The 25,491-nt window shown below is 43.4% G+C and overlaps 2 protein-coding genes across 2 annotated transcripts in view; one reads left to right on the forward strand and one right to left on the reverse strand.

Annotated features, from left to right (window-relative positions):
- Positions 1 to 25,491, reverse strand: part of CCDC112 (coiled-coil domain containing 112) — a 114,306-nt gene that overhangs the window by 60,791 nt on the left and 28,024 nt on the right. The gene's annotated exons all lie outside the window — the stretch shown is intronic.
- Positions 16,455 to 21,637, forward strand: LOC311620841 (GTP:AMP phosphotransferase AK3, mitochondrial-like). Its single transcript, XM_084880533.1, has one exon. It carries the CDS (start codon positions 17,984 to 17,986, stop codon positions 18,332 to 18,334), a length of 351 nt encoding a protein of 116 aa, XP_084736659.1. The 5' UTR covers positions 16,455 to 17,983; the 3' UTR covers positions 18,335 to 21,637.

Below are 25,491 nucleotides of genomic sequence, written 5' to 3' on the forward strand. Positions count from 1 at the left end.
ATGTTCTCTTCAGAATTGAGGGCAATAAGATAGCTTCTCTGTGTCTAGATACCTAGAAGGCCTCCATTGATATTTTCCAATCAATCAATAATGAAAAACTGTTGAATTGATAGAATTAAGAATAAACATGCTTCAGACTGGTAGAATAGTTTTTTAATCTGTTAAAAGGTGTCTGTGGCAAAATAAATTTATTAGTATCTCTTTCTTAAGCAAAGAGTAACCCCCATAACTCTCTCCCCCGGCCCCCCACACACATGCATGCACTAGCCTTGGGGCAAAGGCCTAGGGTCTGGCAGGACTGGAGGGGGTTGTCATCAAGAGCTCTTGCCAGGAGCAGGTGTAACCTGAGGTGGAGAGCAAACCAGAGCCCGAGGAGGCAGTAGGGCTGGTCTCAGAGAAGCATTGAGGAGCACCAGGACTGAAGAGCAAGGGAGATGCCAGAGCCTGCAGCTGAGGCAAATGCTAAGATGCCAAAAGATCAAGAACTAGGGGGAGAGCAGCAGACAAGGCAAGATGAAGTGCTGGGGACACAGGACGGGAACCAAGGAAGGGCGCCAAGGAGTTTGATCCCATCAACTGCCTCGCTGGGGAAGAGTTTTCCAGGGCACCTAAGAGGGCTTGCAAGTGATAGGTTGTATATTTTTTTAATTCCTGGGTCCTGGAAAAACACATATCTTTTTAAAAAAAAAATGTGTTTTTATTAAATTTTCAGAGAGAGAGGAAGGGGGCGGGGGAGAGAAAAACATCCATTGGCTGCCTCTTGCACATGCTGACTGCAGGACAATGCTCAACCAACTGAGCCACACGGGTCAGGGCCAAACCATACCTTGTTAAAGGTATAGCTGTATACTTCGTATGTCGTTCAAAGCAGTCCTGGGACTCCTACTTGAAATTGATCTAAATAGTCATCTAAAAAAATCAGTCTCATTACTTTAAATTATACGCTGTATGATCAAGAAGTCAGTGAGATAATTTCCCTTCTTTAAAGAGGAATAAGACAAGTGAAACAAAAATATTTTGAAATAAGTTATAGGTCATGTCAGCATGTAGCCATGAATTATTTAGCTGAATAGTGATGACTATTTTCTTGGATTACGTAAAAAGAAGTTCTCAGGCTACTTTGATTGGGCTATCAGAATCAGACCGAAACACCAGGCAGCCCGTATGTAAGCCTGGGCTTCTGTCACCAGATCCAAGGAGTGCTGCCTGTGGCTCTCGTTTAGCGTGTCTCAGGGACGGCATGCATTTCAGGGCTACTGCTACAGGGGGATCCCATCCATTCTGAGTCCAGACAAGCGGAAGACTCAGATAACCAGTTCGCTCTTAAGCAAGTACTTTGATAAGAAGGTAGCAGAAGTCCGGAATCAGGTAGTAGAGGCATACTCACAAGACAGCTTAAGGGCATATGTTGGGCCCAGTGGCTTATGTTTTCTCAACTTAGGACTGCACAGTGATAAGGACAGTGATGAGGTCCTCCAAGATCCTAAAGCTTTACAAAATTGCCAAACAAAGGGCAAGCTAACCTTTCTAGCTTCTGTGTTAATGCATTTTGTCGAGTTCTAGTTCTTTGAAAGTTGGTAACCTGCATAGGACCACAAAAAATAGCTCAGTGAGGCAGAGAGAGTAATCAGAACACACATGGTCCCGTATCCTGCCAAGTAAATAGAGCCTACCAGATCTAGAACTGCATCGTAAGTCGTTACTGCCAAAGATAGAGCTCTTCTCTTCCACTGTAGACTAGGATAAGTTTAGACTTAAACAAGGCATGGCCTTTGGCTCTGCCTCCTGCACGCACCCTACTGAGCACATGCCTGCAATAAGAAAATAAGTCTCTTATATTAATAGTTTGTACATTCAGCAGTGCCCTGCTCTGCAACCAATGGTTGTGACTTGAGGCCAAGCACAGGAATAAACCATCCCCTTGTAAAGTCTGGTTCCAAAGTGGACAAAGGTTAGAGCTTATTATAGACCAGCTGAGGTTTCACACACTACGTCAGAAGTCCTTATATTTAGAAACCTTACTCAGTTCGCCTGTGCATTGTCAGCCCTCTCAGTCGCTGCTGGCTAGCCTCCGCTGGGCCCCACAGTGGCTCTGTGTGCCTCCCTCAGGCCCACAAGCCATGACCTTTGGCTCTGCTTGATGACCCTCACCCACCACGTCCTGTTCCTGCCTGATCCCAAGTGATTCATTCCTGTGGTAGCCACCATACATGACCACACCCCTTCCTGTTCCCTTATGTGTCTATCCTCAGGCATCACTGACAATAGCTATCGCTATTCATTTTTATGTAATTCTCCTAGAATTTATTCATGTCCTGCTATCTTGCTATTTTGAAGGTGAATCTGCATTTCAGGTATTTTTTAAAAGTACTTATTTTTCGCCTGGCAGGTGTGCCTCAGTGGTTGAATGTGGACCCATGAGCCAAGAGGTGGCTGGTCCTTGGTCAGGGTGCATGCCAGGTTGTAGTCTTGATCCCGTGCAGGGAGCATGCAGGAAACAGCTGTTTGACGATATCTCTCTATCCTTTTCCCTGCCTCTCTTCCTACAACAAATAAAATACTTGTTTTTTTTCTGCATTCTTTCATATCTACCCCACTACCTATTGATTTAGATCTCTTGCAGCAGAAAAATTACGCATTTGGCAGATTAAATAAAGAGGAGTGTTTGTGGGGATTTGACAGAGACAAAGACCATATGGGGCTCACCGTTACCATCATTATAATCTAACACTTTTAGTGCCAGGGCCTATGCCAGGCTCTTTGAGGGCATCACCTTACTGAATCCTTTAGTAGTTTCAGGAGGAAACAGCTCTTAGAGTCTCAGTTGTACCTATAAGGAAGCGGAGGTTTTGAGAGATTGACTTGTCCAAGAACACACATCTGGAAGCATCAAAATCAGAACAATTCCACGCCAGAACCCAGGCTCTTAACTACTAGCAACACTGCCTCCCACCGTGGCTGGTCAAACTCTTACAAAGAGCACTTCAAAGCCCTTACAAAAACAACCCAATATTCGGACCTTCCTAATCCAGCTGAGTGCAGCAAATAATTGAATGGTTGTATTTAAATAAAAAATTTGCAAATCAAATCCTATTCTAAAATCACCAAGGAAGCTTGCTTCATTCCTTCATAAAGAAAAGAAAAAATATGATTGCAATACAATTAGTTAGAATATATCTATTTGGTAAAGTTAGATTTTTATATACATGATTACCTTAGAATTGGGTTCAAATACTGGCCTAAGACTCTCCCCACCCCTTAGCCAAAATGTATACCCTGCTGACAATGAGGGTAACGTGGGATCCAGTCAGAAGAAGGAGAAATTCCCCACCCCTATCCCCATCCGCCACAACAGACATCGCTGGCCTGAGGGTAAGGTAGCAGGAATCAGTGCTCCTTTGGGGGAAGGAGGAGGAGAGGCCTGAAATAAGCATGAAGCAGACTTGCACCAATGGCTAATTAACTCCTCAGTTAGCCTTCTACTTACTGTTCAACTCCAGCAGCAAAATGAAGGTAACATGCATTGAGTCAGATACCCTTCATTTGAAATCCTCTGAGGAAAACAACAGTCAATAAGTACCATCTCTCCTAATAAAAAGGTAAAATGATAATTAGACTGGGAGACCTTCCGGACGTCCTTCTGTACAAAGCCATGGAGGCGGGGCTGAGGCAGAGGCGGTTAGGGGTCATCAGGCTGGCAGGGGAGGGCAGCTGGGGGCTAGCAGGCCAGTGGGAGAATCATGACTTTGAAAGTTCTTGTGCAGCCTGCTGCCTAATGTGTCTGTCCTGTGGCCTCCCCCTCTTGCCTGCTATGGAATATACAGCGAGAAAAGAAAGAAAGAATATCTCATTTTTCCAGCATCAGAATAAACAGCTTTATGGCTTAAAAAGAATGTTTTCAGAGCTTGACACTCTATTGTTTGTTACTACATCTGGTGCAAAAGGTTATTGGCACTGCATCCACTTCCCAGGAAACAAGTCTCCCTGGTGGTTTCAGGTTCTGCTGCTGGGATGGTCCAGAGAAGTCTGCAGAGGGCAGCTGTTGGCACCTGCTGCTTTGTGGGGAGTGAGCTGTGCATTCCGCTGGTAGCAGTGCCTGCTGTGGTTTGCTGAGTCATAGACTCCAGACATCACTGATTGGCTGCCTCCTGCACACCTCTTTCACCTCAATCTCCAAATCAACATTTTCTACAAATCCGTCATCAGTTCATATAGGATCTTTAGCTTTCTAAAAAAAAACCTTTGACTTCCTGATACTTCTCCTTTCTCCAATCTAGATGCTTAGGACACGTCTGCTTTAATTAGACTACTTCCTGCTACCCCGCAGCCGGAAGAGGCTGAAAGAGATACTGTGTTTAATTTACATGCCTCTGAGGAGGTACTCACCTGTTGACTCACGGTGTGGCCCTGGGCAGGATACATTAGGGTGTATGTGCTAGCAAGGTACTCAGAAGGTCCTGTCAATAGGTCCCATTAAATCTTCCTGAATTGTGACCTGACCTCAGAATTATGACCTGACCTCTCAGTAACATCCTTATCTTTGCAAGCGTCCATCTGCATGGCCACAATGTCATTTGCCATGAAGGCTTTTCTCTCAGAGAAAGATAAGAACATTAATTACACTGCCATCCACTGGCCTCCACCAACATCTAGATTGCTAGGAAGACCTGAAACATGTTGTTTTTCTTCTTAACAAACTCCCACCCGCTCAAGCAAGTACACTCATTCACAAGTATAGGGGTGTCAGGGTGGGGGTGAAGGGTTGGCTGGGGATACAGGCATAGCATATTAGTGAATTCTAGAAACACATTTACCCTCTCCTCTTTTGTGTAGAGATACCATCTGATCAAGATGACCATCAAGTGTGGTCTCTAAGGAGAAAGTTTCAGAAGGATAGCCCAAGGAATAAGAATTCCATAAAGTATGGAATAAGAATTGTATGTATTTCTCTGTGTTTTTATAGTATGTATACTATCTTGTGCAGTTTGAGCATTTATGTGCTTAAACAAAGGTTTTCAAGTTTTAAGAAGTGTAAAAAAGCAAAAGATGAGCTATGTAAGAAATGTTAATGCAAGATTTAGACAAAGGTCAAATGGAATATGAAACAAACAAAATTACGAATGATGAGAGAAAAGTCAGAAGAATTTGGTAAGAATGCAAAAGTAGGAATTCTGTGTAAAGAAGAATGGTTAAAAATTTGAAGAGTAGATATAAGACCAATAACCAGGTCTGGATGTGAATCATCAGTGAGCTATAATGAAAAACAGAAACCCCCAAAGTATAGAGTATAAATAGGAGCACTACAAAGTAAGGCTTTGGGAGACAAGAGTTAAATACAACAATATTTTATGAGTAAATATTAGTACATTCAAGAGTGGATATAATTCTGGGAAATGCTAAAATGAATGTACAAATTCCCAGGTGGTTAGGCCCCTGGCTGTGTATTTTAGCTGCAGCTGCTGGAGCTACAGCCTGACTTGCTGAGTCACTGGCCAGTCTGGACCTCAGGGCAGAGGCCTAGTCACCACTTAATTGGCTGTGGCTGTATTTAAACACCTTGCTCTTATTTTATAACAACAACAACAACAATAACAAAGATAATGGTAATAATTTAAATATATTATTCGTACCTAAGCTTTATTGAAAGCTCACTATCAACTAGGCTCTGTTTCAATCCCCTTATATGTACTGTGCCAGGGATCCTTACTAGGAGTGTTATGGTCTTCATTTTACAGACAAGGGATTCGAGGCAGAATTACTAGTCCTGAGCTCAGATTAGCCTTTACCACTTTTTAAATGTCAGAGCTTCTGGGATAATCTGGAGTAGAAAACTGTACTAGAGGCCTGGAATACTCAATGCTTCCGAGCTTGTTCATGAACTACGCCAACGACGCTACATTGCAGCCTTCTATTTCCATTTCCAGTATTCCCAAAGGCAGCCTGGTAGCTGCTCACACTGACCTGGACCCCTGGACATAGAGTTAGAAAAATATGGATTTATGGACAACAGTGGGCATTATCTTTAATCGGAGCTAACTAAGGAAGTGAATTAGCTTGTTTATTGAATAATCTAATTAACCAGGCAAGGAGTCCATTGGTTAAGAACAAAAGAGGAGCTGCTTTAGTAGATTAAGACAGAACTAGGTCCAAATCTTAAGTCTACCATTTATTAGGTGAAATTATGGGCAAGTAATTTAACCTCTTTAAGCTTCTGTTTCCTCCTACACTGCAAAAAAGACAAAAGGAGTTAGGTTTTACCTGCAGCATGAAGAATTTAAGTGAAAAATCAATAGACTCAGGTTTCCCAGAGTCAGCATTTTCAACAGCGAGAAGGATCTGCTACAGAGGTTATAGAATTCTCTTCTCCATGAACCTTTAAAACTCTGACAGAGACTCTCTAGATAAATGGGTGTTGATGAGACCTCTCCCCTTTGGAGTGCAGTCTGGAAGTCTGTGAGGGACTTGCAGGTGGTCCCTTTGGTCTCTTAATGTCAGATTAATGACAATCTTTTGCATCTAACCTATTTGTTTAATAAAAGCTAATTTTTATTTAATGTAACCACTGTTTTGTTTGCCTTTACCTACATTCCATACTTTATTAAAATGCAGATATTCCTGTCTGAAAATTATTGGCCATTTATCTGTTTCAAAACAGCAGAAAGCCCCCATTCAAACTTAATATGAACCTGATACTCTTCATAAGTCTCCCAAAATGCATCAAAAAGCAGTCAACTGCCTCCAAGCTTCAATGAAATAAATAAGCAGAGAGACAGATACAAAATGAAGAATGGTTACTTTAAATGAAGAACTTAGCAATCACTTTTTTTGTGCCTGAACACTATAATTGATAAACTTAGGTCTACCCTATTTTTTTTGTAGAAGCCAAAAATGGAGACAAAGACAGGTAAACAAATCTAGAGAGTGCAAGAATGAGCTTTAGGCACTTGTGATGAGAGTGTCTCCTGAGAAAGTGAATGAGTTAGGCAGTGGCCACCTGTACCAGCAGGCATTGCTAGAGAAAACCACATCAGTGCTTCTGCTCTAGGGCAGACCAGACCCAGAGAGGTGCTCAATGGTGCAGACGTAGATACAGATTCATTCATGGTGCAGGCCGACTACACTACCTTCGGATGGTCCCAAACTACCTAACACTTCCTGTCCAGGCGGAACATTCCATACAGGCAGGCAAGTGAGCAACCCCAAAACTCATTCCATTATTCCACAAACCTTGACTGCCCTACACAGCTTTGGGCTGTGGTGGGAATACAAAGGTGACCTGGACCTAATCCTTGTTCTCAGCACACTTGCAGTTTCGTAAAATAAAGAATAACACATATTTAGAGAAGTTACTATAACCTATAATGAGAATCATGGCAGGGGAAGTAGAAGAGGAGTGTGATAGAGGTCCTAACCTCATTTAGGGGTCAGGGAGTTATTGTTAAAGAGGGGGGGGGGGGAAGCCAGACACTAGTTAAAGGCTGTGTAGGCAGATTTTATTCAGTAACTATTGCAGTAGAGAAAGAGACTTCTGTAGAGAACTGACTCTATTCCAAATACAGCAAAAACAGCTGGGGATTCCACAGCCAAGAAGCAGAGGGAAGGGGTCAGTGGACCAAAAAATACTAAGAAAAGACATCAAGGGTTGGGGATTCTTACTAAATGGACCTAACGGGACTTTTGCTAAGGGCAGGTCAGGGACTCAGACATCAAGGGTGGGAATGAGGAACTCGATCAGTTCTTGCCAAAGTGACTTAGCAGAATTCTTGCTAAAACCTGCCAGAGAGGAGGCCTAGATGAAAAGGGGGCTCAGAGGACGCTATCTCCTTTGAAGGCTTGAAAGAGAGAGTCTTGTCAGTTTTTCTTGCAGAAAGAGGTATTTAAGCTGAATACTGAAAACTAATTAAGGTTGGATGATAACATATGCTAAACTGAGATCAGCATGTGTGAAGTTCTTCGAGGTGAGAGAAGAGTGTATTTGGGAAAGTAAAAAAAAGGCTGGTTATGATTGGTAAATGAAGTTTGAGGCAAAGAGGGCAGGAAGGAAGACTAGAGGCATAATCAAAAGAGAGATTTGGAGGCCTGTAAATTTGTGAGAAGTTCAGATTTTGTCCTCAGGATAGTAGGGCAGGTTTAACGGGGAAATAATATGATTTGATTTCTCTAGCCTCCGAAGTAGAAGAAAATTGAAGGGGGCGAGACTGGAGGCAGGGAGTCTGGTTGAGCACCTGCGATCATTATTTGGGTGTGTGGTTGGTAATGCAACTTGGATGAGGTCAGTGACCTGGGGCTAGTGAGGAATGGAAGGGTTAAGATGTTTAGGAAACAGGAATTATATGACTTGGGCATGATTTAGTGGCAGGAGAAAGGCAGGAGTCAAAGATGACTCCCAGGTTTCTGACTTCGGCAACTGGATGGATACCGAGATTAGAAATGCAGGGGAGATGATACATTATTTGGGGACATAACTGAGTTTCAGTTGTGAAACCTTTGGGTTTGGGTCTCAGGTGTTGAATTCCTAGGATCCTCAGTCCCATCGTGCCTGGCATTGTGTCTGAAGGGCAAATGTGGCAGATACCACCTGGACCAAATGATAAAGGTTAACATCAGCAGAGATGTCACGTGGCATCATATGCTCCTGATATGATGTGACAAGAAGGGCGTTTCACCTCTGTAGTATTCTTTCCCAAAACCCACCACCCCCGTTAATCATGTGAGAAACAACAGACAAAACCAAATTTGGGGGAGGGGCATTCTACAGGTACCTGGCCAGTCCTGCTCAAGACTGTCAAGGTCGAGAAAAACCAGGAAAGGCTGAGAGACTGTCACAGACCAGAGGAGACTAAACACCGTGTGGTGGGCTGGGTTGGGATCTGGAACAGAAAGAGGCAATTCATGGCAAAGGCTGGTGAAATCTAAACAGAGCCTGGAGCTGAATTAATAGTAATGTGCCCATAAATGTGCTTCTTAGTTCTGTCAAATGTACTTTGGTTATGTAAGTTAACAATGGGGGGAACTGGATGATGGGATTTGTGAAAACAACTATTTATACAACTTTCCCATAAACCTAACACCATTCCACCAGAAAAAAGTTTATTTTAAAAAATGCCTATGCCCTCGAGAACATCCACTTCCCCCATCCGTACCTTTGGGAGCCGAGCACGTTAGGAAGGTGCAGCAGCACGTGTTTCCCAGCCACACGGAGAAGGAAGTGCATCACAGAGGTCAGCTTCTCAGAGAACTGAAACTAACCCTTCGATCACAGACAAAACAAGTTATTTCCAGCTAGTTTTTGATGGCAAGCTTTCAGAAGTGGATGATAAAAATTCCCTTCTCTCTGACTCCTTTTCTGGGTGAATCAGGGTCACCGGTGTGAACATCTGTTATTATATTACATCACACCAAGCATGATTCTGCCTTTCTTTTTTTTCTTCCCTTTTTTTATTTTTATTTTTTTTCACTTTGGCATGACGAAGTTAGAAATACAGGGGCCACCTCCCCACAACTAAGAAATGACTAAGGAAAGGGAAAATTTGACTATGGATTGAGAATAAGACAGATGTTTGTGCAACCTTAGGTGAGCCAGCATTGGATAGAGAGCATCTTCTACCTTCTTAAACAGCAATTTAGCTAAGGACAGCAGCTGGCAGCTAATTTCCCCCATTTTCTGTGCCATTTTATGGTTGGTAATGCACCCTCTGCAGTTTTGAGGGTTTTTTGTTTTGTTTTTTTGCAATGCAAAACCTCTGGACCAGTGGTCAGCAAACTCATTAGTCAACAGAGCCAAATATCAACAGTAAAACTATTGAAATTTCTTTTGAGAGCCAAATTTTTTAAACTTAAACTTCTTCTAACATCACTTCTTCAAAATAGACTCACCCAGGAAGTGGTATTTTGTGGAAGAGCCACACTCAAGGGGCCGAAGAGCCGCATGTGGCTCGTGAGCCGCAGTTTGCTGACCACAGCTCTGGACAATTATTGAAGACACTAATAAACCATATCTCATTCTAAGTAGTCCTGGGAAGGAGGTGGAGGTGAGGGATTAACCCATCAATATTTTCACAAGGGAGTTTACATTGTGGACTTTTCTAGCTCTACTTAGAGAATATTTTCTTTGTGATGTACTATTTGGTTCTATTACATGGAGAAGTGTCTAGTAAAATTATTTTAAAAGCAGTGTGATGTGGACCTTGGCAACAGGCAGCCAGAGAAGTCAAGGGAGTTTAGTTTGAGAAAGGGGGATTAAGATTCTGACTTTTCCCCAAGCCTTTTATGCCACCCTCGTCCAGAGCCACGTGCCCGCTGGGACTCCCTGCTTGGAAAGAAAGCATGCCCCCGGCGCCCAACATCTGCCCACACTCAATATCTGGCCCCTCCTTTGGAAAATGGACTTCCCCCAGCTCTCTGTCCCAGCATGTCCTTCAGCAACCCCTGACCTTTACCTAATCCCACGTTGAAGACACAGAGTATCCTTCCCTTAAGTTACTTCTGCACTGAAATGCAAGGGCCTGAGTATCACAGCCTCTGTTTTCCACCTGTTTTTATTGCCCAAATCACCTTAGTCAATGTCAGTCTGGGTAAATATTTCTGGATTAACTGACTGTTTATGCAATCAATCTCTCCACATAACCAGACGAGATAGGAGGTAGCATCTTTACGGCTGAGGACACCAAACTACAGGTATGGACAGAAGATATTTAAAGATCAGTGGGGACGTTTAAGGAGTTTCCTATACTCTTTGTCCACTTTGTCACTTGTTTGTGGGAGACAGGACCCAAGTTCTCATCAGCATCACAGACATAAATAAATTAGGCTGAGGCCAAAGGTTTTGAGCTGAAACTAATTGTCAGCTAACTAATCTTAAAAGTCTGACTAAGGAAAATATATTTTAACATGTACACTATGTTTCCATTCCTCTAGGAAAATATGCAAAGATCTATATTTCCCTTAGGGCAGGGTTTATCAACTTAGCTACTATTCTCATTTGGGGCAGACCACGCTTTGCTGTCCCTATGCACTGAAGAAAGTTTAGCAGCGAGGGTTACTAGAATTAGCAAACTAAACTATAGGGTCCCCAGTTAAACTTGAATTTCAGAAACAACAAATATATTTTTTAGTATAGGTATATTCTATGCAATATTAATAGCATCCTAAGCCTCTATCTACTAGATGTCAGCTCCTTTACCACCCTCTCACCTCAAGTTGTGACAACCAAAAATATCATCAGATATTGCCGAATGGCCCCTGGGAGGCAACACTGCCCCTGCTTTAGAACCACTGGTTCAAAATAATGCTTAGAAAATTACAGACCTGAACTTGATCATAGCTTCCAGAAGAAGCAGCTGTATCTGATAGAGTATCAATGAAAGAATTGGCCATTTTTAAACCATCATAAAAACATTATTCATTCTGCTTTTTAATGTCCCTTGCGATCAATTCCCTTTAGGCTTTCATGCCAGTTAAATGCTTGGCTCTCTTTCAGATCGTATTTCCTTTTTTCCTGAACTGCTAGAAAGCTTAGAGGTAAATTTAATGCTCTGTTGCCGAAGCTATCTAAGCTCATGTAGCCAGCATTTTATTAAAAAAAAAACCACAAAAACACAAATATCTACATAGTGGCTTTCATATGCCACATATACTTTAAATGCTTAAAAATATTAACTTCTTGAATTCACTCTATCACTGCAACAACCCTATGGGTAAGCGTTATTATTTCCCTTCCTTTTCAGAATAAGAAACTGAAATCCTTTTTTAAATTTCTATGAATTATTTCATCCTCATCCTTACTTTATGAAGAAAGCCCCTTCAGATTCTGGTTGGGTGTCGGTTGGGTGGAAGTACTACATTACACACTTGGCCACTGTGGCCACCAGCTCCAGCTACTTCTCCCAGCCTCATGCCCATGCCCCAGGCCTCTCACCTCCCATCCTGAGCTTCCCCATGATGGGGATGCAGGGAATCTTGCTTCAAGCCCAGAATTGCACAACCAAGAATTGCAGAGGAATTAACATCTTATGGTCAAAATGTTGCCATTTGGGAAATGGAAAGTAGATAAATCTGTTCTCTTTTTTCCCCCACCCCAGACAGTCTGTCCTAAGATGCAGCTGTTCAGAGCATGGTTCCCTAAGACAGAGCGACCAGTTGCACTTGGTGGCAACCAGCTCAGTGATGCTTGCTCAGATTTCTCTCCCTCCTCCCCAGCCTCACTCCAGGATCTCTGGCTTCCGCTCCTTGGGATTGTATCCCCAACAGAGCAGCAGCAACAGAGCATTGTCAGGCTCTGCTTTCTAAGGAATCCAGACTGATATAATTATAATTACAAATAACATCACACTGAATGGAAGTTTACTTTGTCATTTCCATTAACTTCAGAGTCAGTACTAGTAACGGAGGTTCAATCGAATACAATTCTGGAACATTATCCCTGGCAGGACTTTCAGGGCCAACCCCCTCATCTTTACGGCCGAGGACACCAAGACCAGAAGGGGAAGGGGGCTGCTTAAAACTGCAGGCCCTGCTAGTAGCCTTCAAACAGAGTACCAACATTTAGTGCCTGCAGTGTCAGGTTTCTATATAAATTATTCCACTTGGTGCCTGCAAATTGCTTTAGTGGTATTATTGTCCCTATTTTATGCTTAAGAAACAGAGGCTCAGCCCTGATGGTATGGCTCAGTGGATAGAAAGTCGGCCTGCGGACTGAAGGGTCTAGTCAAGGGCATGTGCCTTGGTTGTGGGCACATTCCCAGTGGGGAGTGTGAAGAGGCAGCTGATCAATGTTTCTCTCTCATCGATGTTTCTAACTCTCTATCCCTCTCCCTTCCTCTCTGTAAAAAATCAACAAAATATTTTTTAAAAAAAACAACAACAAAAAACAGAGGCTCAGAAAAAGTGAAGTGAAATGTTCAAGGTCACAACCTTAGCAAATGGAAGCATCGGGTTTGCCCCAGGCCTCCGGACTAACCCTAACCAGCTGCTCTCTGGAGGCCTGGGGACGGCCCTCGCTACCTGGGGAGCTTGGTGAAAAACCAACATGGTCTCAGAGGAAGACAGGCTTGAGTTCGAGTCCTAGCTCATCCACTTAATAGACTTTAAGTTACTTAATTTCTCTTAGCCTCAATTTTTTGATTTCAAGAATGGGGATCATAACACCTATTCATAGTGTGGCTATGAAGAGGAAATGAGATAACACATGTAAATCTCCCACCACAGTGTCTACCCACAGAAGTTGCTTAATAAATGTTAACCAGCATCAGTTCTCTGGAGTCAAAGATGCCTTCCAAAAACAGTATTATCTTCTCTGTCTATAGATGCTTAAGAGCCAGTCATGGCGCCAGCATTTTCTACAGAGGAAGGAATTTCTTCTGACCACTGTAATTTCACTGAGGGAGGGAAGATGACGGCAGTGTCTCTTATCTCCTCTTTATCTCTTATTTCCTCTACCACTGCCATAAGCTTTAGTCAGTTATATACTCCCTTGTTGAACTTTGCCATGTCCGTTTTTAAACTGTAGCAGTTTTCAGACTTAAATTCATAGCGAAGTTTTGTCCTAAGCAAGACTACTCTGAAGTATTAGGTTTGATGTGCTAGTTATGTTTTTTTTCTTGTACACTCTGAAACATAAATACTCCATCATTAAATTAGAAAGTGTCATTATTTAAAATGCTCCAGGAAAAAAAAAAAAAAAAAAGATAAAACATGATTGGAAAATACTCCAGACAAAAATCAAATAGAATAAAACTGGCATAACGTTGACCATTGTTGAAACATGGGGCTATACTATTTTTTAATTTTATGTATCTTTGAAATTTCCATAATAAAATAGTGTAAAAAAATAAAATATACTTATCAAACCCAGGGGTAAGGGAGGGAAACATTCTCTGGCAGAGATCTAAAATCACCTCAAACTCCCCAGAGGATCACGTGGGCAACAGTGGCCCACAATGCCCGCTAGAAAGTCACCAACACTCGGGACTCGGGCTGCCGTGATAAAACACCACAGATCCGGGGCTTAACCAGCATGGACTTGTTTTCTCACAGCTCTGGGGTCTGGTAGGTCACGACTGCTTTCTGTGAGGACTCGCTCCGTGACCTGCAGGCAGTGTTTTCACATGGTTTTTTTCTGTGTCCACATCCCTGGTGTCTCTTCCTCTACGTATAAGGACAGTCGGGCTTCAGTGTTTCCCATGGGCTTCGTCCCCTGTGCTTAGAACAACTAGCCACCTGGATAAATGTCCATTGAAAGTTGGCCGAATCTATGAATGAATGATGATCTCACCTGCTATCCTACCTGGGGCTCTTAGCTCTGTTTCCTTGGATGCCTTACACTGCTAGCTAACTCTCCCTTAGGGAGTGGGCAATAAATTATCTTGGAAATTTTCACCTCAGAATGATTAGCAATGTAAAACTAGGCCTACACTGAGAAGCCCTGCTGTTTTTATTTTACTGCTCTGCTACTTGGCTTCTGCTACTGTAAAGAAATACCTAGAAAATGTCAATAAACTTTTGAGTTGGCATTGGACTTTTTTTTTTTTTTTTTTTGCTAAATGAGGTCAAATATGTTGGATGATATTACTTGGCTACTGGTTATGGGTTTTTGTTTTTTTTTTTGTCAAAGAATCTCTCATCAGATGCCATCAAGACCGAGTTTCATAACCATTTTTCTCAAACAGCTTATGTGACAGCAGTTTGGAAAAGGAGGAAGAGGCGAGGTGGTTTCAGGAGCCAGAATGACACAGTGTGCTTAGGGGGTCTGCCAGGGCCCAGCAGGCCCACGTGGAGTGTGCCTCCTCTATGCTGCTCTGGGGCCCATCCTCTCCCACTCACACCTGCAGTCAAACCAATGATACCCACTCTCTGCAGATACTCTCTCTGGCATATTCTGGGACCGGAGTCTGATACCAAATTAGGTACCTCAAGTAAAGGGTGAATATACCAGATGTCTAAATCTATCCAGGATAGAAAGGCCTTGGTGGGATCCTTTTTTTTTTTTTTTTTTTTTTTGTATGTAATTAATTATTCTAAAAGTCAACAATAGCATCCAAATCAATTAGTATTATAAAAAAATACTGTTTCTAATTATAACATCTGTTCTTTTTCCTTGGCTGCAGGATGTAGGCCAAATTTCTATTAAATATCCATCTATCTACCTTTTGAATCTTCTTAGGTATTCAGTGTATACTTTTTTTGGAAACAGAAACAAGAAGAGATTATATCATGTTTAAAGACCAAAAATAGAGAACTAATAAAAAAGAAGACTGAGAAATTAGAGCAGCAGTGCTACTCTGCTGCCACAAAGCACAAATACAGAAATTAGGCTTGTGCTCCCAAAATCTGTCTTCTGGAAATAGCTCTCTCTCTTGTTTATAGAATGAGAACAGCCCATCAGATTATTTTTATGGATCTTTTTTAGAAGTGAAGCGGCCCAAGAATGGAAGAGAGTGAAGTGGTTTGCGGGGTTGGTGGCTCAGCAGCCTCTAATTAGGATTAGCACCGTGTGAGGCAAAGCCTGTGCATGCTGTATTCAGCCAGTGCAATTGGACTCCCCAAGACAAAGAAAGGGTCTCACACAGCTCCTGGAATAAATGAAACCGAAAACATTTTCCCAAGGGAGTAACTGAAGTTTGTAACTGTCAATTTAAGAATTTTACATAAATAAAATACAAATGGTCCAAAAACAAATGAGAAGATTCTCAATCTCACTCTGGAGAAATTAAATTTAAACAGCACTTTCTTTTTCTATATATACTAGAGGCCCAGTGCACAAATTCATGCATTGGGTGGGGTCCCTTGGCCTGACTCAATCGGAGCCTATCAGGCCATCTTGCCCAGTTCTGATCAGGCGATCGGGCAGGCTGGCTGAGGGGAGGGACTTGGGGAGGTTGGCTGCGGGAGCACACTGACCACGAGGGGGCAGCTCCTGTGTTGAGCTTCTGCCCCCTAGTGGTTAGTGCATCTCAGAGCTATGGTCATCTGGTCATCTGGTCATAACAATTGCTTAGGCTTTTATATATATACTAGAGGCCCAGTGCACAAAATTCGTGCATGGAAGAGGGTGTCCCTCAGCCCAGCCTGAACCCTCTCCAATCTGGGACCCCTTGAAGGATGTCTAACTGGTAGGATCAGGCCTAAATGGGCAGTCGATATCCCTCTCACAATCCAGGACTGCTGGCTCCCAACTGCTTGTCTGCCTTCCTGATTGCCCCTAACCGTTTCTGCCTGCCAGCCTGATCACTCCCTAACCACTCCCCTGCCAGCCTGATTGATGCCTATCTGCTCCCCTGCCAGCCTGTTTGCCCCTAACTGCCCTCCCTGCAGGCCTGGTCACCCCCAACTGCCCTTCCCTACAGGCCCAGTTACCCCCAACTTCTCTCCTCTGCCGGCCTGGTCACCTCTAACTGTCCTCCCCTGCAGGCTTGATTGCCCACAACTTCCCTCCCTTGCAGGTCTGGTCCCTCCCAATTGCTCTCCCCTGCAGGCCTGGTTGCCACAAATGCCCTCCCTTGCAGACCTGGTCCCTCACAACTGCCCTCCTCTGCTGGCCATCTTGTGTCCACATGCGGGCATTCATCTTTGACCTCTTGGGGGCAGCCATCTTGTCTTGGAGTGACAGTCAATTTACATATTATTCTTTTATTAGATAGGGTAGTTATACAAATATATTTTTATTGATTTCAGAGAGGAAGGGAGAGGGAGAGAGAGATAGAAACATCAATGATGAGAGAGAATTATTTATTGGCTACCTCCTGCATGCCTGCCACTGAGGACTGAACCTGCAACCCAGACATGTGCCCTGACTGGGAATTGAACCATGACCTCCTGGTTCATAGGTCAAAGCTCAATAGTACTTACCGCTCTGCTGGCCTGTTGAAATAGCCTCCTGACAGCCCCCCCTGCTTCTATTCTTGCAGACAAGCAATCGTTTAAAAACAAAAATAAAGTCATGTCTTCCCACTGCTTGAAACTTGGCTTCCCAGTTTACTTAGCAGGTATATTTAAACATAAGTTACATCACACTTTAACACAAACTGAACACAAATTATATCACCCTGCAACTTTTTTTTCAGTTATGTCTTAGAAATCTTTTCATGTTAGCTTACAGAAATCTGCCTCCGTCTTTTTAGCTGCTGCCTGACCTTCCACAATATGGCTATGATTCGCTTAGCCATTCTCTTATTAGTGAACGTTTCTGTTGTTAACCATGTTTCACTGCTAAAAATAAGGCTGAAGTGGACATCTCACATGTGCCTTCTTGTTGGGAAGTGTTTGTCTAAGGAAGATTCTGAGAAGTTATTTTCAAAAAATTACTAGCCACTGCCAAGTTGGCTTGTAAACTAGCCGTGGGGACAGCCCGGAGCAGAAACCTCTTTTCTCACACCGCTGCCCTTATTTCCTCCCAGATGCAGTCTGGACAGTTTCCCTGTCCATTGGCTCTTCAGTAGCGTCTACTTTTTATTTTTTTAAAGTATATTTTTTATTGATTTTTTTTTTTTTTTTTTTTTTTTTACATAGAGGAAGGGAGAGGGATAGAGAGCGAGAAACATGGATCAGCTGCCTCCTGCACACCCCCTAAGATACATGCCCTTGACCGGAATCGAACCCGGAACCTTTCAGTCCCGCAGGCCTACGCTCTATCCACTGAGCCAAACCGGTTTCGGGGGTAGTGTCTACTTTTTAAATCCATTTCCTCTACAGGCTGCACGCTCATGGCGCGTGTCCCACGCATGTCCTCGCGGCGCTGCGGAGCCTCCAGCCAGGAGCGCGCAGGCCAGGCCGGGGCCCAGCTGCCAGTGCGGCGGCCGGGCTGCCGGCCATGGGGGCGGCCGGGCAGCTGCTGCGCGCGGTGATCATGGGCTCCCAGGGCTCCGGCAAGCACACCCTGTGCCTGCTCATCACCAGACACTTCGCACTAAAGAAGTTCCCCAGCTGAGACCTGCTCCGAGACAACATACAGAGGGACACACAAGCCGGCGTGCTGGCCCGGCCCTTCATGAAGCGGGGCGAGCTCATCCGGGACAACATCATGACTCCGCTGACCCTCCAGGAGCTGGAGAACCTCGCTCCCTGCAGCTGGCTGCTCAGTGGCTTCCCCTGGACTCTCCCACAAGCCGAAGCCCTGGAGAGGGCCTATCAGACGCACCTGGTGCTGCACCTGAACGTGCCCTTCGAGGCCATCATGCAACGCCTCTCTGACCGCTGGGTCCACCCAGCCAGTGGCCGCGTCTACAACGTGGACTTCAACCCTCCCAAAGTGGTGGGCGTGGATGATCTCACGGGAGAGCCTCTCACGAAGCGTGAGGACGACAGCCCGGAGATACTCATCCAGAGGCTGAAAGCTTAGGAAGACCACACAAAACCGGTCCTGGAATATTACCAGGCAAAGGGGGTGCTGGAAACCTTCTCTGGGACAGAAACCAACAAGCTCTGGCCCTATATACATGCCTGCCTGCAAACAAAAGTTCCCACGCGAGTTGGTTATTCCATGAGGGAAAATGCTCGTAATCAGTGAGATGAGAATATCTGCCTTCCTTCATTTACAAGTTCCTCCTAAGACTCCACCATGTATGAATTCTCTGAAAATTATATTCGTATTGTTTCTATGGATTTTTATTCTGGGTAGTAAAGATATGCCAAATGAGAGAGAGATAGTAAGACTTACCTTTTGAAATTGTGTGGTGTGTTTTACCCAGCTATCTTCTCTATGTAACTCAAAATCATCAGAGATGGCTAGACTCTAAAAAAATTCTCTTTAGAGCCAAATTAAAAGAGCAATTGGCAGTAATCTAACTTTTGCTCAGTAAAAAATAAGTGTTTGATAAGGCTGCCATGTTTTTCTTGGGGATATTGATGGTCTGAATTGCCTGACCTATTCCTAGTGGAGAGGGATAAGTCACTGGGTGAGATTTCAATGAGGTGTTCAGTTCGGGTACCCCATCCCTCTGGCAATGGCTAGACTCATGACGCATGGCCCTGCCTGTCTAATTTGGGCTCCCTACCTGGAGACTGACCCTGTCACTGCTGTTTGGTTCAAGGGTCGATGAAAGGGCATCACTGGAAGATGAATCTTGGTCCCTCCTGCAGCGGTGCCCAGGAACCTACATGTCCATGGTCCTTAATATGCTCAGGCTTCTGGTGTTTGCCATCTTTGGGGATGGAGTAGTCTTGGTGCCCTCTTCACTTTGGTGGCAATGGTCTTCTGTGCACATTTTAGAATGAGTTTTCTGTCTTTGCATCAATCCAGTTGACATCTTGTACCTTAGGATTTATCCACGTTTCTAGTTCACTGGAAGTTTCACTTCTTTAGGATCATCAGTTGAGTCTCTTGCTGAAGGAATGAAGAAGCTATAGAATGCACTTAGTCCACCATCCTGAAAGGAAACCAAGTTTCTTTGTCCACCCTCAAAATACAAAGTCATGAGACCTCTTAGAGCTGCCACTTTTGATTCTGGCTGCACAGCAGGATCATCTTGGAGCTTGAAGATTGAATACCCTGATAACTTTGATTTAGTTATCAGGGGTGGGAGCTATGCTTATTGCTATGTTTGTTGAATTATAAAAGATTCCCAGCTTTTGGGAACCACTATGGGATTACCTCTGGAGGTTGGACGCCTTCAAAACAGGGTCTGGTGGAAGCTCAAAACCATCTGGCGGTCTCACCAGTGGGGACTTGCATACAAAAGGCTCTGCCCTCCTTGTCATCCCTTTTCTCCCACACAGTTATTTAAGCATTAGGTAGTTTATCATTATTTTATCATTAGTCATCACCACGTCTAACTAACATTTTTTTCATTTGCTCTGTGTTGCTCAGCAAATGCCACATCAGATGTCATTCTAGTTACTGATTTTTGGAAACTTGTTTAAACAGCCTTTCCTGTGTGACTGGTTGTTTAAATTCTCTGATATCTCTATTGTATTTAAACTCAGCTAATGATGCTCACTTCAAGTGTGGTGGTTGAGAAGTCAACTTGCAATAACATCATGATATAGTTCCTTTGTTTTCTAGTCTTCAATAGCTTTGGTTTGGTCCTCATTAAAAATCTGAAATAAGCTCGTTACATGGATTTGAAGATGAGGTGACCCAAAACACAATGCATTTCTCCAGACAGCTACGTTTTATATTAGTGACTTATTTAAGCTGAAATGGGAACATGTTTATGTGCAATTGTGAGTTTTCCTCATTCTCTAATTAGGCCTACAATCTAGACTCAGGCCCATGGTCTTGTGAGGTCTTTGCATATTTTTGTCGGTCAATCATCTAGACAACTTTACAGCAATGCCTCCTCCAGCAAGGGGTAAGCAGAATGAACATTGAATTTGACTAGAGTGCAGGTGGGGAGTCAGAATTAGGAAGAAAATTAGGGAAGTATGTGAGAGGACTTTGAATATCATGACACGGTGGCACCACCCTCCCTTCAGCAAACATAGAAAATTGTCACAATGTTAGGAGATTGGAAGAAATATTCAAAATTGGTGCTGGTTGTTACGGACTCCAAAGGGGCTGGAGTTATCTATAGGTAATCAGAATGTCGTGTTAAATGAAAAGGACGTCAGACCTCCGTGGATACAGAATTTAGCTACTGTCAGACTGTAAGGCTTTGGGGATTTATCAGATCTCCCACTGAGCCAGTGTTGTTGCATGGGTGGCAGATGCCCACCCAATTGTGATTTTATAAGGAAGAAATCATGAAGTAGAAGAAATGAGGATGGTGTAAGGTTAAATGCTGACAGGAAAGACTCTGGGATGAGAATAGAAAATCCATTATTGGAGAGGTGGTGAATTTGAGAGTGAAGTAAATTAGAAGAAAATCTTTAGGACTAAGAAAGAAATGAGAAAATATTAGCAAGAGAAGTGATGGGATTGTGATAGGAGAAAAAGAAACAGACCTACACTCAGAGGGAACATGCTCTAGCTCTTGTCTTAATTTTTTTCTATTTCTCCTTATAAAAAATGAAAAAAAAATATTCCTACTACATTCCTTGAGCACTGGGACATTGATAAAAACCATTAACTTAGGTAAGTAAAGAGGTCCAGGTAAATTACTTTGAAGCAGATGAAGTCTTATTGGGGTTTTTATCTAGCAAGAATAGGATTTACTTCCTGGAGTCATTGCCATTTGAAATGGCCATTTCCTGGGGCTATAACAGGTGAATACATTGCATAGGATATACTTCCAAATGCGATCATTCCAGGAATAATTTGGGAATCAGTGAAAATGTTCAGCAAGTTTAACAATCCTAGGATCTTCCTTTCCTTAGTCTCCATGACATTGCTTTCAAAAGTTAGCAAATTTAAGCAATAAAGCAATCAAATGATATTTTTTGTATTTATATGGAGCTTGGGCTCTGGGTTAGTCTTTGCAAGTGACAAAAAGTTGAGATTCAAACTATAATAACTATAGTCTGAAAGCAAATTTTTCAACTCAATTGTACTCTCTTGTCACTAAAAATGTCCTCATAAAGTGGACAGGGACCCTCGGGTTAAACTCTTAACCGGAAGCTGTAGTGACTGGTCAGTCCCAAAGCAATACCAAGTGCCAGCCAGTGTTGCTGCTGCCCGTGTGAGCACCCAAGGAGGAGAAATGTTCTCAAAACAAAACAAAAATCGCAAAAATCACACACACGCACACAAAAAAAGCAGCAATACCTAGCAACAACCCTAATCCCTTGCAGGGACACTGTCCTATTTGGATGGCTGCATATGTTGCTCGCCATTTTCTTTGCCTTAAGCAGAACCTGCCTTAAACCATGATTTGTGGTTTCAAGAAAGTAAAAAAGTCAACTTATTATCCACAGGTCCTTCCTCTTCTGATGATAGTCACTAAAAGGGGGGACACATTTTTCTATTTCATAGTTAATAATAATCTTAGAATCATCTCAGACAACTCAACAGAGTGGCTAATACTTACTTCAGGAGAAAAATGAGGCATATAAGAGGACAGAGAGAGTGATGATTGCACAAAGCATGGGTGGTGGTGAGGTGGGATGTGTGATAGCCAGGAGGGATGTCAAGAAAATGGTACTGGCCCACCCGGCGTGGCTCAGTGGTTATATGCTGACCTATGAATCAGGAGATCGCGATTTGATTCTCAGTGAGGGCACATGACTGGGTTGTAGACTCAATCCCCAGTTGAGGGTGTGCAGGAGGCAGCCAATCAATTATTCTCTTTCATCATTGATGTTTCTATCTCTCTCTTCCTCTCCCTTCCTCTCTGAAATCAATAAAAATCTATTTAAAAAAGAAAAAAGGAAAATGATACTAAAAGGAAAGCCGTAGGAAAATCCTCAGTCACATATCTGCCTGATGCAAGGCTAGGTGGTAATCAAATGTTTCTTACTCCAGCAAACCTTCCTCTTTGCCCCTTGCAGAGCAATCTCTAAAAGTTTTCTCTGACCCAACAGGTACTTGCCACATGTAATCCGTGGAAATGGCTCAGTGTTTGCTGCACTGATATTTTGCAATACTTTTAACAACTACTTCTCCTTGCATGGCCGCTGCCACTTCCATTCTGTGCTCGGATGCATTATAGCTGTGGCTTGCCTGGATTTTGCTCATCACCACGTGGCCTTTTCAAGTCAGAAGCCTTCTTTCATCATGTCTCACATGTGTTGGCTAATAGTCATGGGATTACCCTTTCAGTGATCTAAAGCTGAACAGCCAGCTGAGCATTACAGGCCCCAGGTAGATTTAGAACTTGGCCCTTGGTCCTACAATCAGCATGAGCTATTGGGTGAACACTCATGGGAACAGCACAGTAATACGTCCACACACGTGTATGTGGTGGGAGGAGAGTGCCACATCAGCAAATACATGTTCTAAAAATGTAGAAATCCCAAACATGCCCGGGTCTTGAACTGCATTCAAGAGTTTTTGCATTGTTAGGTAACCACACACTCTGTGCAGGATACTGGGGAAGCCCGGCCACAAGTATGGGCCTGCTTAGTGTTAGATACCTGGTTGAATCTACTTGCTCCCAACTCCCTAAAGACACAGCGTCAGGGCAAGTGTGGATCTACAAGGCTGAGCAGCACCAGTTAGCTCAAGGGGAGTGCTCAAGCTGGCCCTTACCACAGCCATACGGAACCTCACGGGGGTTTTGGATGAGGGATCACAGTCTCCCTGGGAATAGATTTGATGAATTGCTATTATGTTTGGATTGCCCTGCCCACACTCACCAACTATTTTAGATAACACATGACTCTGACTCACAGAAAAGAGCAAAGAACTGCACCGTGGCTCTAAAACATGCTGCTCACCCACTCCCATGGGCAAGAGCCAGAAAACACTCAGGTTTCTAAGTGCTCACACTGAGGGCCACTTCCCCCCATCTCTCTAAGCAAGGCCACCAAAATTCAGCAAAACACAAGCTCACATTTAAAAATATCTCCTAAATACACAAATGGACAACTTAAGAATGTGAGGGCTACAGAAATAAAGGCCCTTTTATAGCTTGATGTCTTCTGTGATCTAGTAGCTCTGCCCAGAGGCTGTGGGTGGGATGAAGCCAGAACCCCACATCAACAGGGATTCTGGGGCCACCAACATGGTAGATGCAGGGCTTCTTAAAGGAACCCATGGCTCCAGGTGACGTCGCGGAAATTAAGCCACACAGTCTGGTTTCATGCTCCATGGCATCTTGCCTTTGTTGGGTTAATGTTCAGAGGTTGTTTTAGTTGGAGCTCCTTTGGCTATCAGGTCTGAAGCCACTCAAATTTGCTCAAATAAACTGTGTATTGTGTGGGGGTAGCAGGCAGAAGGGACAGTGCACCCTCTAGGTATGAAAAATCTTGGGAATTCAGGAATTGTTAACAACCAGCCCTCAGTCAGGCCAGGAACTGGGACCCCTCAGAAGCCCTCCTGAGCTGAGCTCCTTCATTTAGTGCAGGTTCGCAGGCTCCGTGGCCTGTGGGGCTCATGCACATGAAACAGTGGATCCAAAATGAAAATGGCATGTGTCCCTCGGGCTCAGGGTCAGGGTCTGGGTAGCAAAACTGAGTAGGTGGGGACTCTGGGTCACCTGTAGAAAGCAGAATTCTTCATTCATCTTGTCTCCTGTAAGTTTGCTGACAGTTCTTTATTTACTCTGAGTAGAACCACACAGGCAGCAGGTGAATCTGCGGTGTGCCCATTAATGCTCCTGAATGGATACTCATGGGAACATATGTGCAGCGGAGCTCCAGTGGCCTCTGAATGTATGCTTTAAAAATCTGATAAGACCCAAACACACCTCCAGTCTGGCTTCGATGTTATCACCATGTTCACTCCTAGGTAGTTACAATTCCCATGCAGTTTGCTCTGGAAGCTCATCCATTTTCAAGTGTGACATATTCCATTGTTTATGTATTAGCAATCATTTAAAATTTAATCACCTGTAAGCCAGACAAAACATGTTGTGAATCAGATACGTCCTGTGGGTGGCTGATTTGCAGAAGCTGGTGCCCTAATGCCTTGGCTTACAATTGCACATATCTGTTCCCTCATGTTCCTTAACCATATTGGCAAATTCTATCTACATCTTCCAGTTCAGACTCCCCAAAGAGTAATTTAATTGGTTCTGGCTTGGGTAGGGGCCATTTCTGGTCTAATCACACAACAGTTGTAGTTGAGGAAGTAGGTGTGGCAGATAAACTGAGTAACCGTTGTTGACATTTCCAGAGTTTGTTTCCTCTTCGGGACATGTTCTGGAACTGAGAAGGGAGCAGAGAGGTTGTCTTACTTAAACTTTCTGAACCTTCCTAAATAAAGGAAGCTGGCAATGATCAGATGCCCTGTGAAAATGGCCTAGCACGCTTAGAGGTGGCAATCTAAACTCTGACAGGGTGTCTTCTCCACTAATTATTTCTCAGTCAGTTTCTGAGAACAGAGATGACTAAGGGCCATCACCCACGCTTCCTTTTTTTCTCTTTGGCCAAAACTGACCCCTTTGTCTTTTTCCTTCACATTTCTAAACGATACCACTCCTCTTACTAATGTTTGTTTGGAAATAGGCCTATGCCTGATTACCTTGCATATAGGAAGTTCAGAATAAACTCTCCCCAGTGAGAAAAAGGAATTGGCAGGTGTCAGTTTCTGAGGTGAGCTACTTGTATTCACACAGACATTATTATTATTATTATTATTATTATTATTATTATTTTAATGATAAAAAGCTCTGGCAATGATGAATTTTTCTCTGCTTGCTTGACCTGATCATATAATCTGCATTCTGATCCAGCATTTTCCTAGTCTCTGTAGACTCCACTCAGTCTGTGTATTATGAAAGACAACATTTCTCAGTCTTACAGAAATATCTTTTCAAACTTCACATTTCTGGAAGGTAGCACCAACTTTCTTTGCCGCTCTACCCACAGCAGACACAGAAGAACTCCCCTTGCTTTGGGATCAGAATGCCTAAGTATAGGTCCAGCTTGTCAGTGATTGGCTGCTCTGTAATGTTTTAAAAACAGAGGCAATCATGGAATAAAAATAAATTAGGTTGGCTCCCTTAGGTTTGGGGGAGG

This window comes from Pipistrellus hanaki (assembly GCF_964339955.1).
Source record: "Pipistrellus hanaki genome assembly, chromosome: 4".
In the NCBI taxonomy this organism is placed as follows: domain Eukaryota; kingdom Metazoa; phylum Chordata; class Mammalia; order Chiroptera; family Vespertilionidae; genus Pipistrellus; species Pipistrellus hanaki.